The sequence below is a fragment of the Aptenodytes forsteri genome, unplaced genomic scaffold (assembly GCF_000699145.1).
Source record: "Aptenodytes forsteri isolate BGI_AS27 unplaced genomic scaffold, ASM69914v1 Scaffold88, whole genome shotgun sequence".
In the NCBI taxonomy this organism is placed as follows: Eukaryota; Metazoa; Chordata; class Aves; order Sphenisciformes; family Spheniscidae; genus Aptenodytes; species Aptenodytes forsteri.
Window position 1 is genome coordinate 3,509,867 of NW_008795948.1, and position 15,874 is coordinate 3,525,740.

A 15,874-nucleotide genomic window follows, 5' to 3' on the forward strand; every position below is an offset into this window, starting at 1 on the left:
TAAATAGACTTAATTCATCAGTCATAAAAACGTAAAATGAAACTACCTTTTGAAATTCGTGGATGTGAGGGGTTACTAACATGACAACTCAGGCAGCTGTGGAGAGGACATCGAAACCCCCTGTTCTCAAACACAGTAAGATGAAATTTTTTCACACAAGCTTCATGGTAGAATTTTCCACAGTGGGATACGACACAGCGTTTCACATCTGCCTTTCTCTCTTTACACACAAAACAGGTATGCACACCTAGTGGCAAAGGTAATAAAAATAATGTAACTAATTTTTCATCCAAACCTGTGTATTTAAAATGCTTCTGTTCTGAGTTTTTGTTATGCATGGGGGAGTTGCTTTTGGTTTTTGTTTTTTTTTTTTTAAACAAACTCAAATCAAATTCCATTCTTTGATGCAGCAATCTATTTACTTTAACTCTTTAGCGTTAAATATTAATCTGTTCAGTTACAGATAAAATAAAGTTACAATGCAAACCCATTGCAGTTAAAGTGTACACAACAACACCCAAAGCCTCACCGATTTGCTTTCACGTTCTTATTTATAAGCCTCAGTATGCCAGGACAACTGTGAATTTTTTATTGTTTTTTTTTAAAGCAATGAAATAGGACGATGGGTTGTCTGTGATCCTGTGAAATTTGAAGTAGGTCCACAAACCAAGGACAAGCATCCTCTAATCTTCTCTCTGGACCGCTTGGAAAAGCTTTATTTTGAAGCAGCCTTGTTCCAACAAGGTTTAACCATGTGTACTAACTGAGCTTATGAGCAAGAACGCAAATCTTTTACGTAAAGTTTTAAGATTAAGAACTTCCAAGCAGTTGTTATAGGATTAAAAGCAAATGAAATTAATAGCAATAAGGTAGTCTTTTAATAGGAAAAGCAAAAGATTGATATAGACACACAAAGGACTGAAAAAGGACTTAAAACGTTTCACTTGCTGCTTTTTTTCTAGGATTTCTTAAGTCTTTGTGACAGCCTTTAAATCTAATCTGTAATTGTACTCAGAGAGCAAATATTCTGCAATTATTAAGGCAATGGAATTCAGACTAAATCAGCCAAGTTGCAACGGAGTTCTCACTGAAAACAGTGTGAGCTTTCTGAAACATGGCACACTTAATGGTACTACATGAAACCCCACCCTGTCAGGCACCAAAGGGTAAATATGATTTCTCCAGAGATACATACTCTGTCCAGGATGATTTCCTAGAACAACGTATGGGAAAACTACAATATTTTTTTTTTTTATTAATAGAAAGGGACAAACTTGCCTGATGTACATTCACTACAAATGAATTTTCCTGCTGGTCTTCCAGAGAGCCCAAGGCAGCTTACATGAAAAGCTCGATAGCAAAGTCCTTCACACAGTAGGAGATCACCTGTTTTTTCACACAGCTTTTACAACACAAAGGCATTGAATGTTAAAGAAAAGTTCATATGTGGAAAAAACTGTTTTATTCATTCCTTTTCATATATTGCTCCTCAAAATCTCTTTTCCCGTTGTTGAAATCAAATTTAACAAGTGAAAGATAATTTTACAAGTATCATCACATGCCCTGGCTTCCAGTCGAAACAGATAATAGAGTCATTAAACCGCTAGAAATATCACTCATAGAACCACGGTTCATGAGTAAATACAATCTGACAGAAAAAAGGAAAAGAAAAAAAGCTTTAAGAAATTTTCCCTGAGCACACTGATGCATCTGAGTAGGGTTAAAAAGCATCCTTATTTTCCTTTTCCTTGGCAAAAGGAAATTAATTTAGGTGGCACAATGATACTTCTACGTCCAAGTGGTTAGCAATGACACATGCATAACTAAAAATGAACCGAACAATAATGCTGGCAGAATTTAAGGGATTAGCCAACATTTAAAGATAGATATAACCTCATCATCGCTATGTACAAGAAATGGAAATATAACTGCTTGCCCAGTCTCGTGGAAACAAATTTGATCTGTCCATTTGCATTGCGTTATCATTTCATAATCTAAGAACTCTTCTAGAACAGCAGTTTGAGAAAGCTTTTTGCTTTCAATTAGCATGCCACACACACGCTGCTACCAATGCAGCACGGCAATCTCTGCTGCACGCAGAAGCACAAAACCCACTGGGTTTTACTTCCTCCTCTTTATTAACAGATAAGCGAGCAGCTCTCCTCAGTCATTTAACTAGTTACCTGGCAACATTCATGCACTTATTCTGAGGTACAAATTATGCTTATCTTACAGATCTGGAAACTCAAGCAGAAAGGCTAAGTCAGTTATTGGAGGTCAAGAAAAAAAATAATTAAGAACGAAGAATTCCATTTACTGGCATGACACCCTCATCGCTAACAGACATCTCAGACACACACGAGAAACCTGTTTCTGGCCTAATACTGTCGTTTTCATATTTAAAAAGACCTTTTCTAGGAACCCTCAGAAAACATGGCTCGCTGCCCCAGCTAACATCTCTCACCTGACACACATATTCTTTTTTTGTTCCTGCTCCTCGCTCAGATTTTTTGGATGATATAGACACTTCAGTCTGAGTTTCATCAGCACTTTCATAGGGAGACTCTGACCGCTCATCTCCTTGGCCATCGGAGATCTGAAGATTAAACATACGTGTTAGAAAAAGCAGTCATGTATGGTCAATTTTGTACAGAATATCAACTGAAGAAAGCAAACAGACTGCAATTCAGACTAGCAGATTTAGGCACACTCTTTTGGTTTTGTTTCCCCCACCTTTAGAAAAAGCTTGATTAAAACCAGAGTGTGCATTTGTGGAAGTCTCATCAAAAGAACTATAAAACAATCATCCTCACGAACTCAACAGCAGCCAAAACAAAACACCAAAACTTTGTAATACGGCATTTTATTTATACTCAGTTCTGTAATACAGTTAGCTAGAAGTGCCTAGCCAGTAACACAGGGATATCTTCAAATCCCTTGATTAAAGTTTGAATACGTGTTTTATGAGAGAGTAACAGTTAATTTTGGAAAGAAACTTGGTAAACTTCAAGTCTCCGATATGAAGACTCTCATCTGAAAGTCTCTGACCCAAATATTCTGCAAGAAAGTGAGAACAGTATATAGAAGAGAGGAAGAAAGAAAAAAGTGGCTCTCTGAATATGTTTAAGGAATGTTATAGCTAACAATGAATTCAAAATACTACAGAAGATAACCCTGCTATGGATAAATCTTATATAACAGATCTAGATGTATTAAAGATGGAGGATTTTTTAAAATATTCAGAATTTACTTTAAAAAAGCCCACAACCAAGTAACATATTTAAAAGAAAATATAAGGCAGTTTTCAGTTCAATAGGATTTAGGGAGGGAACGGACAACCGAGTCATTTGTCTTATCTCACGTTACACCAGAAGATGCAGAATTTCATCTTGTCGGCCCCACATGGTACTTAGTGAGTTGCGTTTGGCTAAGTACATTCTCCAGGAGAGCATCACCACTTGCAATTGAGAAAGAAACCCGTCACTTCTCTTCGAGCTTGTTCTAATGGTTATTCACACATACCACCAAAAATACTGCCTCATGTCCCTTATGAGTTGTCTAACTGCAACTCACAGTTGATGATGCTTTCTCCAGGTATTTCAGCTATATTAGAAGTCCTTTGGAACCAGACATTTTCCTCCTGTGGAAGCATGCTGCCATTAAGCCTGTTTCAATCCCTTCTGGTAAGCCAGAACGCCCTCTAATTTTCTCCCTAAGGAATTTTTTCCAGCATCAAGAGAATTTTGGTGGGTTTTCTCTAAACCTTATCTGTACTTTAAAAAGGTTGTTGAAAAATCAGGCATGAGAACTGGAGGCAATAGCCCATTACAAATCTCGTAAGTACGGTATCCAAAGCAAACCAACATGCTACTACTCTTCACCGCTCCTGTTCTGCTGTGTAAGGATCTCCCTAGGTCTTTTCAACACAGCACTGAAAGTCACTGCAAATCACCGCAGTACTCAAGAGATCATTTTGCCAATAGCTGTTTGTCAGAATACAGACACCCCGCTTTGTATGAAGAATTTGCTTTCTGTTTTCAGACATACGATCTCATCTTTATCTATAGTAAAACACATTTTATTAAAAATGGCCCAGCTTACTTAGTAATGGAGACGGCTATGTGCAACCTCCCCTGTCAGCCAATCCCCATGTAATGTGCAGATTTATTAGAAGTGATTTATTTTGAAATCAGAGAGAAAAACGTAAAGCCGAAGCAGGCCTACCATTAGTCTTTATAAAATCCCTTTAGGAACACTGGTTTTGAGCAATTACTTCGCACCGTTGCTGCCAGCTAATTTGCATTCCTCCATTTAACATTTGCTTTCCTTGATCATGTCTAAAAATATTTTGTAAATCGGATCAGACTGATGATTGTTGGTTGTTTTGGGTTCTTTTCTTCCAGATTACTTGCAAGGGTTTAAATGCATTTCCTCTGTGCAAATGCATACTATCAAAGTGATTTGTACCTACGCTTCACCTATGAATATTTCTACAACTGGAGTGATTTGGAGATTCTGCCCGACCCTTTTAGAAGTGGTTAAAAGAAACTGGATGTAAAATCATTGCTTCGTTCAGGCACCAGGAAATCTCTGTCCCCTGGAAGGAGCTGTGAAACAGTAAACTGCAAATGCAACCCGAGTGCATGGCCAGGAGCAGCCAGTTCTTGCTGGGAAGGGGCAGATAAAGAAAGGTAGCGTGGGAGTTCGGCAAAAACATAAGAACATTTTCCCTTACGGTTTAAGTAAACTTACACACATGCTTATTTCTGTTTAAATTATTCCCGCAGAAACGTTAATTAGTATAAGCAGTGCACTGCTCTAACATTTTTAGTACCTCATTATGTTCCTGTTTCAACTAGCCAAAATTAGTCATGTTTAGAAAAGAAAAAAAGAAAAAAAAAGCTGGAACGTCTTAGATCTGCATTTCTTTTCTACTTAAAAAAAAGTACTCTATGCTGTAAACAAAACAAGCAGTCTTATGTTAACTTGACACTACGGTTGTCCCCCATCTTTTCCCCACACCACAAAGTACACCTAAAACCCTGAGAAAAACCACTTGTGCAGCACACCTTAAGAGTTAAGATAGTCTTCTTTCCAGCAGCAAAAGCTATACAGTCTTGCCCTTGAGGAAAGCACTCCTCTTCCCTCAGCTCACTACTTTTGAAAGCAAAGCAGAGAAACAGAACATATATATGTGACAAATATATTCAGCCACAAGAGAATAAGGTTTGTTTCAAAGCAACGGCTTCTTAGCTTTTCTTTGGTTTATATATTTGTAAAATGTTCAAATGAAGGATGCAGACCTCTATCTGGAAAGGTAACCCTATTGGCAGATGACAGTTTTTCAGAAACCCCCTAGATATGGGTCACAAAATCCCAGCCATTTGTGAACCATAGGTTGACAGCCACTTTCCTACAGAACTGAGACTATACTGCTTCAGAATTAATGCACCAGCCCTTCATTTAAATTAAACGGTTACTGAGCCAAAAAGGAGCAGCGCTGGCAAGAATCAAACTCTACATCACAAATGCAACCACAAACCCCAGATCCTATCAGCCCGTTCAAGATAAAACTTGGCGATTTACACCCGCTTATAGATTAATGCCGGATTTCAAGCATGAATGCCAACACACATAGCATGAACAAAACACCTTAGTTCATCGACCGTATGGCTACCAGAGTATCTTCCAAGATCTCTCCTTTATGGCTGTCACGAGCCTCACACACTTCACAAATCAAATGCTCTATTAACCACCAGTTTTGCACTACACAGACAAGCCTGGATACCTGCTCATGGCTGTTGAAACTCCTAAGAATCAATACATTCATAAGAAGCTCAGGGATATGCTTCTACTGCCTGATGCAGGCTGCTGCTGCAGAACGCATCTCTTGATCCCTGCTAGCACGACCAAAGGTTTAGCCATTGCATCCAACAGCCACGTTACGTGCGACTCATGCACAGCTCGCATCCACTCCACCATCATCTGAGAGTTTTCATATTGGCTAATTTTAGGGGGCTAATAGAGGGGGAGGCTAGCAGATTCCCCGTTATAAGAGAGGGAAGCATTTCTTCAGGATAATTCAGAGTTTGACCCTAATCTCTTATTTGTATCTTGCAGAAGGCGAAACACTCTCTACCAGCCATCTCCCTTTGCAAATAACCCCTGTCCTATAGAACCGTCTTTTGGGAAAGCTCCCTTTACGAAGAGAGCCAGAATTCAACACCTCAGCTCCTGAAGTTATCCCAGAATAGCTGATGGAAGTATCAGGGAAGTAAAATGAGCGTCTGTCCCTTCAGGCCTGTGTAGCAGAGGCCGAGACAACCTTCATCTAACGTTTCTCAGAGAGGACTTACAACCTAATGACAGGTAGAGCACGAGATGGTTGGGAAAACTATATTTGTACCCCAAGCAAGCTGCAGCAGCACTAACAGGTTCTGATTCACCAAGGGGACAGTTGAGTTTCGCAATAAAAATACCTTTAGATTGAGACAGTCACTAACTAAAGATGATTTACAAGACGATTGCTGGAAATCAGTTCATGCTGATGTGAAACAGCCACCTCTAAACCACACAACGCTTTTGTGGTTTGTTAACACAACTTTCCATAATGGAAGGTCTAACAGTTCACACACAAGTGCCCAAATCACAGCATTCAATAAAAATCAGCGCAGGTTTTTGGGGGCTTTTTTCTTTAATTGTTAAGTTACAAACGTAAATCTTTCCCTTGTGATCATGCCAGAGCTTGTCTTGTCCTTACTTCTGTAATATAATCTCCTTAGCAAAGTAAATTGCATGTAATTAACTCTTCTGATATTCAGGCCAAGGTTCAAAGTAATCAACATTTAGATCAGTGGCAAAACCTGTTAACTGGCAATTTGTAGCGATTGCCTGTTTCCTATTTTATTCTGTTTTACGTTTTGAGTAATTTCTTATTTCTCATAAAGGCAAAGTACTATTTTTTTAAGAGTGCAAATTTAGGGGAAAAAAGGCAAGGCTGTTCACTTCAGATTTCTAGCAAGTGACAAATTTCTGCAATGAAATCGTACCCGAACTCTATAATCAGCTCCACTTTTCACTAGCTGATGCTGCAGCACGGAAGATACCCTTCTTCTGCTGAAGTTAGTATCATTGCAAGCACCATCAAACTTTACATTTTGCACATCAGTCAGGCTTTCCTTCCCATTTCCTTCAATTATTGAACGTCAACATTATTTTGTGAGTACTTGCCTGTAGAGGCTTTTGCACCGCACTGCCCCAACACTGAGCAACCGGGTGGTATTTCAGGAATCAAATGCAGCTCTTTCTACTGGAAACTGTGTACACAAGTGAGAGAAAGGGAAAAAAACTGCCCTAAAAACCAAATCATGAGCTTTGCTCTTCATTTGGGCTGGGCCAGAACTTACTTCAGGGATCAGTGAGGTTCAGAATACGGTTGCTCACAGAAGCGACAAATTTACTGCCAGGCTCCCAAGGCAATCTTTCCCTTCCCATGTGTATCAGTTATTATTCACTACTCACACACGTAAGACTCAAAGGGAACATGTAAGGACACGTTACTGCATTTTTCCAAGTTCTCTATAGCTTTGTTATTGGAAAAATACTTGTTACTGAGTCAAACTGGGACAAAATTTTGGCATGTCTGTAAATTCTTTGGGTTTAGTATTATATTTTTACCTGTGAAAAGATACAAATTGTGGCAATGTGTCATTAGTTTGAGAATTGGGTCTACTCGTCTCAAGGTATTTTGATCGTACATCTTACACTACTACAACTTTTTTTTGGCAATAGTTACTCAGACCCACCACGGTACAGCAATCAGCATATCAAGACTTCGTATCCCTGAAGTATTTTTAATTTTCTTTTGAACTGTATGCTAAAATTCCCTGTTCACAATAACCAAAAGAAGCGTTTAATGGATTCTTTCAAACATCGACCTATTTTTAGAAAGACTATATAAGAAGGCTTATAAAAGCAATCTTCAGCATTAATTCTTAACTGAATGGAAGATGCTTTGCATACTGCAATATTTGACGTATAAAGCCAGATTACACCAGCAACTGCCACTGAATACTGGGTAATTGTTTAATTGCTAAATATAAGGATGAGATTTACTTTTTTTTTTTACTGCTTCCTGAACTACTTCTCCCCGTTTTGTGCGAAAGGGATATACAATGTGCATACAGATGCAAGGACTGTTTGTGGAATAATGGAGTTTCCTTCTCATGATTACATTGAGTAAATGAGAATTTGTTTTTGATGGAGGCTGCTGGGCAGGCTAAGAAAAGAGGAGGAAATGTGTGCAACTCCCTACATTTAAAATAAGATGTAAGACACTAGAGTATTAAAAGGAATTAAATTGAGTCAGCTATGTGCATTTTGTGAATTTGTATGTTTATATTCTTAATTTTGCCTTTTGATTGAAGCTCTCTAAAAAGACGGGGCGCGGGGGGGGGAAAGGAAGATGATTTGACAGAAGCATTGTGCACAAAATCACTTCTCAAATGTTTTTTTCTACTGCAAGACTTTCCTCAGCTGCAACACTGAGTTTCAGTTAACTGCATAGTTCACTGCACCATCAATTAAAGCGTTCAAAGGTGAAAGGATAAGCTCCAACATAGGGAAACATTTCTCACACCATTCAGTACATCTAAATGTTGAGTTCAAGTCTACAACAACTTTTTAAGCATTTTTTGCAACCAGGTACCTGATTCCAGTCTCAGCCACACACCTCAGCAGAAATGCGAGCCAATTCTTCATTCCCTCTGGCTTTTAAAAAAAAAAAAAAAAAAAAAGTTGGATGCAAGCTGGTATGTACACTCAGCTTGCATATTTCTAGAATCATGTGGGTGAACTTTGCAAATGGTATTGTTAGTTCCACGCCTGGATGGTTGACATTTCACTTACTAAAAAAAAAAAAAAAAAAAGATAGGTACTGACATATTCTCAGTTGGCATCCAATCATACTGACACACGATACAAGAAAGGATAGCCTGGAATTTAAAAGTTCAAATGATGCTGTGTTTCAAAGAAGCAGGTGAGGATGAATTGAAATACTTATGTGGACGTTTGCTCCATCCACTCACCCACTTGAGGAAAAAATATTTTTTTCCATTTAAAATTTTCTACTTCCTTTCAGACAGCTCCAAAATCAAATAGTAAATACCAATGCCAGCAAAACCATTACACTGTAATTCCAAGGAAAAAGAGGTTCAGAAATTCTAGGTCTGAAAATAAATGGCTGTACTCATCCAATCTGCAGCCTGAGAATTTAAGAAGTTACCGTAGCAAGAACACAAAATGCAACTGTTCTGCTTGTCAAGACTGTCCCTCAATAAGCTGTTGGCCTGGCTATTAAACGTGCTTTTTGTTTTAGGCTTAGGATTAAGTCTTCATTTTTAAAAGATGATCTATAAAAGCATCTTTGCTGGCTCAATGTTATCCTGGGGACGTGAGGGGGTGGTGGTGTCTTTTTTTCTTCCTTGTAAGTACCTCCTGGCTAAAGGACATCCTAAAGGACTAGAGCATCAGTATTTAAGGCAAAACCTCATGCCTCATAAAGCAGAAGCAAGTTTCAAATACTATTCACTGTATGTTAGCAATTGCAAAGTGAACAATATTCACACTTCTGTGCTTATCAGCTTCACTAGGACTTCTCCTCTCCTACATCCAATTCCCTGGACAAGCTTTCCCTGCCCAGTGTTTGAAGGTTCAAAATGAATTTGGAAATTTTGAGTGAAAAAGTTGCTAACGTTTATGCATCCATGGTGCCCACACTGGAATGGGCTCCAACAGTTACTACTACACCAGTCGCACACCTTTTCAGACTTTTCTAGCTACCAAAGTGCAATTTTCATTTAAAAAAAAAAAAATTCTTCCTCAGAAAACTCACTTTATTAACTCATTCAGTCACATAAAAACACTTCTTATATTACTCATATACGCTTGCTTAACAGCACTTCTTAAGCATTAAGAATACAAGCTTTGGTCTTAGTCATATTCAAGACAACGGTGTTGTTCTGTCACGTTGTGCTTAAGCAGTTCCAAAAGCAACTAAAGGGCAAATTTTTCCAGAGCCAAAAAAGTTAACCCTCCCGCTTCCCCTTGTTTTACTCGAGCATCTCATTTTATAATCCTGGCTGTAGAACATCAAATGGAAGCAAAATCCACTATGTATACTTATTTTAAAGCTAGGGGTATATAAAATGAAAACAAAGCATGGCAGAAAATTATTTCCTTCTGCTTTTTTGTTGTGACTTGTAGGCAAGTCACCTCCACAGCAGGATCAGCAGGATCCATAAAAGAAAGGGCCCACAAGAGTAACCTACCACTCTTTTGGAGTTGTCTCAAGACACTCACTGGCTTAAGTGGCATCCTCTCTCAGGTCATCTGCTATCTTTAACAGGCACATTGCATCTTTTTATAAGCATTTTAGAAGCATGTTTCCATGACTTCTGAATGCTGTCGGCTATTAAGTTCCACTTTGCTTAAAACTAAGGACACTGCTATAAGCTCAGACTTCCTGACATGACTTTAGAGTCAGTGATTGCTATACCACGGTCATCCAGGAGGAAGTGGCCTGGTCTGGCTAAGAGCTTTCTCTAGAAAGCTTGGAGTATGCATGTTCTGATAAGCAAACTCTTTAGTCTTTCCACAGAGAAACACCAACTGCATTTTTTTTCTTATTAACAAAATCTCAATTGCTAGGGGGTTGGTTTTTGGTTTGTTTTTTTTTTAAATCTAAGCACAACTTATACAAGAGTAAGTCAGTAAGCAACATACAAACAACAGATCAGACTGTATTCAAAAGACAATCTATCGTGCACCCACACGGAGACAGAAAAACTGACAGAGCCAATTGAGTTACAGTTAACATTTCCTTTATTTCAGTATAAGAATTCCTGAACTGAATGAAGAATGGTATTTTGGCCCATACTGCTAGACTAGATAAATTCTTTAAGTATGCGGTGCCACAAGTGTACACAGTACTATAATAGCAAAAAAGACGGCCTGGGACAAGTTTCATTTTTATTATTAGCAGGAGTTAGACGTTTCAGATAAGGATATTATGCATTTCTGAATTTGCCTGGAAAGTTCATTAAAACTCTGAGAACATTTTAAAACATTATAAAATTGCCTACAGATACTCATGATACTTTGGTAGGGGATGTGGAATAAAAACCTACATCATGTAAACATTCAGTAAACAGATTCTCTGCACTCCGAAGCCTAAGTAATACACAAGATGAGAATAATTACATAAGAAACTTAATTTTCTACACAGAACGTGCTGCCAAAGAACAAGAGTCAAGCCTAGAACTTTTTTCCATGTGAAAGTGGAAGCATTGTAACAAAACTGTATGATCTGGTGGGCGATGCAGGTCATTTCAATTATTAGAGGCTTTAGCAGAGGTTTAGCAAGAAACAAGTCCAATTACTTGCAGTGTTCCACAAACACGTACCCCTGACTGCTTACTGGTGCTTTGAAACAGGAAAAAATAAATCTATAGGCATACAGAAACAAACACAGGAAACAACTATCTGCTAAGTCAGAGGATTTAAAGTGACACTACATATTAAATTGTCCTTAAGTATTGTTTTGAAGAGAAAATTATCTTCGAATGAAGCTAGAATGAAACGCTAGAAGCACGCTGATTTTGTTTAACAACCTGCAAAGTTAGCTTCAACTATTTTTTCTTTAGGGCGGTAGTTTCTTTAAAATAATGTGAATTGCTTTCTTCCTTCCTGTTCTTAGGATGTCAAAGACAGTTATTTTTACCTTCAGTAAGCATGCCTAGAATATTTTAGTTGTATACTGTAGGACAACTAGACTCCAGGGTCAATAAATGGAGCTGATGTACTTTTTTAGTCCCAAGTTGTACATGTCTCAAGACTGCCTTCTCAATCAAATACCTTACCTTTTAAGAATTGTACGTGTTTTCTCCACTGTGTACACATGCTAATAACCATTAAAAATGCAGATAAAACAAATCTGCCTCAAATCGGTAATGAGAAAAAAATATACTGTTTAATATGCAGAAAAAGAGCAAAACTTAAGGCTTGCATTATTATAACTTGCGTTATTAGGCCTTGGAAACGCACGAAGTTGTAGCTATAACCAGCAACTGAGCTTGTTTTGACACTGGATGTTACCGAAAGAAGAAAGAAATCCCTCTAGGGAAGATACAAGGATCTTATGATAAAAGCAACGCCTTCAAAATCTTTCACAGCCTTCTTTAAACTGCCATCTGCTGGTCAGCTCATACTTCATGAGGATATGATGAATGACAGACTAGCTAAGAATTTAGAGTATTACATGTTCTTTATTTTGTCCTCTCTTAAAAAAAATTACAATTGCTTTGACACAAAGTTCAGAAGTAGTATCTAGACCCTGCAGGATACTATGACACTTATCTGCTGTTAACAAATCCATCCAATTTAATGAAGCACGCCAATAACCACAAAAATTGATTGTAAAGCTAAAGCAGATATGTTTCATGCAAACACACAAAGTGTGTCAATAATCCAGCAGCAATGGTAATGTAAAGCCTTTTTTATTTATTAAAAAAATACTGGTTACACTCTACTGGCACCTACTACATTATTGGGGGGTGGAGGGCCCAGGTAAAAAAAGAAACGAGAATACACCACCTATATCTCTTCTCACAAATATCATGAGCTTTTGGACGGTTACACCAAGTCTTACATAGGCAGTAAAAAACTACTCTGAGCTTTTGCAGACTCTGAAGTGTTGAGTATCTTTCTCACATCTGGCCCTACCAGTTGCTCATTAAGAATTAGATTTTAAACAAAATCATGTTTCACATGAAGTACTGGAGGAAATGACAACTGCTGTCAAGTGCCTAGAAGTAAAATTAAGTATTTTGTTTCAAGATTAAATGCAGGTATGAAATTTATTCATTCATGTATAAACACCTTACTGCTTCTGTCCATCCATCTTAAAACAACGTCAAAGCCCGATTTTTTGAAGGGAGTGAAAGCCTACCTTTTAATCTCTGATATGTCAGGTCTATAAATGTTTGTTTGTTCTTAAGGCAGAAGTCCACCCGCCCACCCCTGTTTCTCTCCCCTGTAAATTAGATACCCAAAGTAACTTATCAATTGAAAATTTGGCCTTGACTAATTTTACAATATTTCAAGTAAACCCCATTAAAAAACACCCCCACACCCCTAATAACAATAAAAAGCATCCAAAAATCTTTTTAAAAAATGTCAAATAAGATGCATCTTTCAAACAAGAAAAAACTGAGCACACCCTTCCTATCCTATTGAACACACCTTTCCTAGAACTTAGCTGCAACGAGCTGACATTTAAGAGGTGTGCAGCTAGCAACGGTCCTTGACAAATAACAGTCATATCCAGATTCCACTCTGGAACCAGCTGTCCACAAATAGTGTGGGGGGAAAAGAAAGGAGAAAAAAAAACAGGCCAGAATCCACATAGTATTGCTTGTGGAGGTGTATGTACTTGTGGAATACGCAGAATTTTTTCTATCTTTGTTAAGAGAGCATCTAAGCCAACATTTAGAAGTATTATAGTGAACACAGAAATATAAAAGTTACTCAGTAAATGTATTTAATGTTGAGAAGAATTACATCCTATTCAATTAGCTGAGCAAGGCTTTCATCATTGCATGATTGTGTTTGTTTTTTAAACTCTTTCCCTTAACACTCTGGAGAAGGTTTCTCTCTGGATGAATGCTCTCAGGGCACACGCATATTTACCCATTTAGACAAGTGCTAAATAACAATACAAGAGGGAAAACAGTTTTTAAAGCCACCCACACAATCCAAAATTTATATCTTTCCTTGTTTTGTAGAATAGATCAATAGTAAGTTCAGAAACACATGCCTGACATTTTTGTTTTATTTAAAGGCAAAATATATCTAATATCATAGGAAACAAACTGAGTCCAATCCTTAGTTGGTACAAGTTCAGGTCAGTGTAGCTTTAAACCACCTAAGGATCCAGCCCACTGATCTACTCCCCCCTGCATCCAGCCCCACAAAATCTCCGTTATTTGACAGGTGTATTTTCTGTTACGTTGATTTGGATTGTTTTGATATTTTAAAACCTTGTAAGCCCTTGAAAACAATTAATTCACTTTCTAGTTTGTGTATCTGTGTTTTGTGAGCAGTGTATGATGTTAATTTTTCTCACATCTTTTGCTGTTTAGCAGTAGCTGAGTAGATTAAGAGCTAAGTTTTAAAATTTCCATCTCAGCCTATATAACCATATCCTTTTTTACACGTGAACCGTTAAGTCACAACCCAAAATCCTACAAAAACGAGCCTTTTGTCAAGAGAGATTTTAGAGATTTCATTTTATAAACACAATATCTAGAAATGGAAGAATCTTTCTCCTGAGATTACAATATTTGGAGATGCATATTTAGAGCCAAAAAGACAGTATGTTCCTTAAACTGGTCTGGCTGAATAGATGGTCCCAAACACAACCAACCGTTACACAGCAAGTCCCAGCAGTAAAGCCAAAACAGCAGAAGCTGGTAAGCCAATAGATGGGAGTCTCTCAATTAAGAGAACAAAATGAGAACAAGTATTACTTTACTTGACTGCTGCCATGGACATTATTTCCTGTGGGACTTCCTTTGCTTGTTTTATTGGGGTACAGGAGGGAGAAATTGCTGGGTTTTTTTGTTAAAATATTTTTCCAGTTACAGTAAGATATACAGTCATTAACATGCAATCTTTTTTCCCCACCCAAAGGTAAACCATTTACTGAACATTGTCTAGATATTTTAACTGCATTCATTATAATGTCTAAGCACCTCATGCGTTTGTTAGGGGAGATGAAAAAGTCTCTAGGATAGCGCCAAACCCCATGCTGGGTTTTTTTGTTAAAATATTTTTCCAGTTACAGTAAGATATACAGTCATTAACATGCAATCTTTTTTCCCCACCCAAAGGTAAACCATTTACTGAACATTGTCTAGATATTTTAACTGCATTCATTATAATGTCTAAGCACCTCATGCGTTTGTTAGGGGAGATGAAAAAGTCTCTAGGATAGCTGGAAGCCCTACTCCCTTGTTAGCAGGTGAGTATTTTCTCTACAGCTTCTGTAATACAAACTGCTTGAAGCTGTTTGTCTATGGATATTTTACTAAATCCTACCAACTACATTTCTGAATCCACCTGCAAAACAGCATGCATACTTCACCTTCATGCTGCCACTCTTTGGCTGATTGGTTTTAATAGTGTAGATGACTTGGGGAATGGTTTAATGGATTGTATGAATACACTTCTGTTACATACATTTCATTTATTGTATGCCAATTGAGAAGAATTACAGTTCCAAATATGCAGAGCTAAGACTATGATTAGTAAGTATCAAAAAGATACATCCTTCACTGTCTGTTTAACTCTACTGGGGATGAAGCTATTTGCATCACAGAGAAATAGCACTTAAACAGCCTGAAAACTAATTTGAGCTTAAAGGGGCTCTGCTCAGAAAACTGTCCAGTTCTAGATCAAAGAGAGGATTAGGAAACTTGCTTCAATATAAAAGCTATGGCAACATGACAATATTGAGTTACATAATGTAACTAATGTAGTACACTTACATAAAGTCTGTAGAAGAAAATACAGAACACACTGGCATTTTACTTTGCCTCTAATAGAAGGTTACAATTCTAAAACTTTGTTGGTAAATACATTAAAAACCACAATAATATCTCGACGTCCCCAAATCAGACGTTCGTATTACAATAAATGAATTTGCAATGCACACATCAACAGGTTTCACAGAGGCCAAAACTGTAACTTGTCTAGAGCACCAACGTTAGAGAATTCGCCTTTGATTTTTGTTTTTAAACAAGATTCACACCTGAAA

The 15,874-nt window shown here is 37.7% G+C and overlaps 1 protein-coding gene across 1 annotated transcript in view; it reads right to left on the bottom strand.

Annotated features, from left to right (window-relative positions):
- NSD2 (nuclear receptor binding SET domain protein 2) overlaps positions 1–15,874 on the bottom strand; it is a 63,840-nt gene that overhangs the window by 12,502 nt on the left and 35,464 nt on the right. Inside the window, exons 10-12 of the mRNA XM_009285408.1 lie at positions 2,465–2,596; positions 1,279–1,402; positions 47–247 (exon numbers count right to left, since the gene is read on the bottom strand). Of these exons, the coding sequence (XP_009283683.1) occupies positions 47–247; positions 1,279–1,402; positions 2,465–2,596 (457 nt within the window). The remainder of the gene's footprint in view (positions 1–46; positions 248–1,278; positions 1,403–2,464; positions 2,597–15,874) is intronic.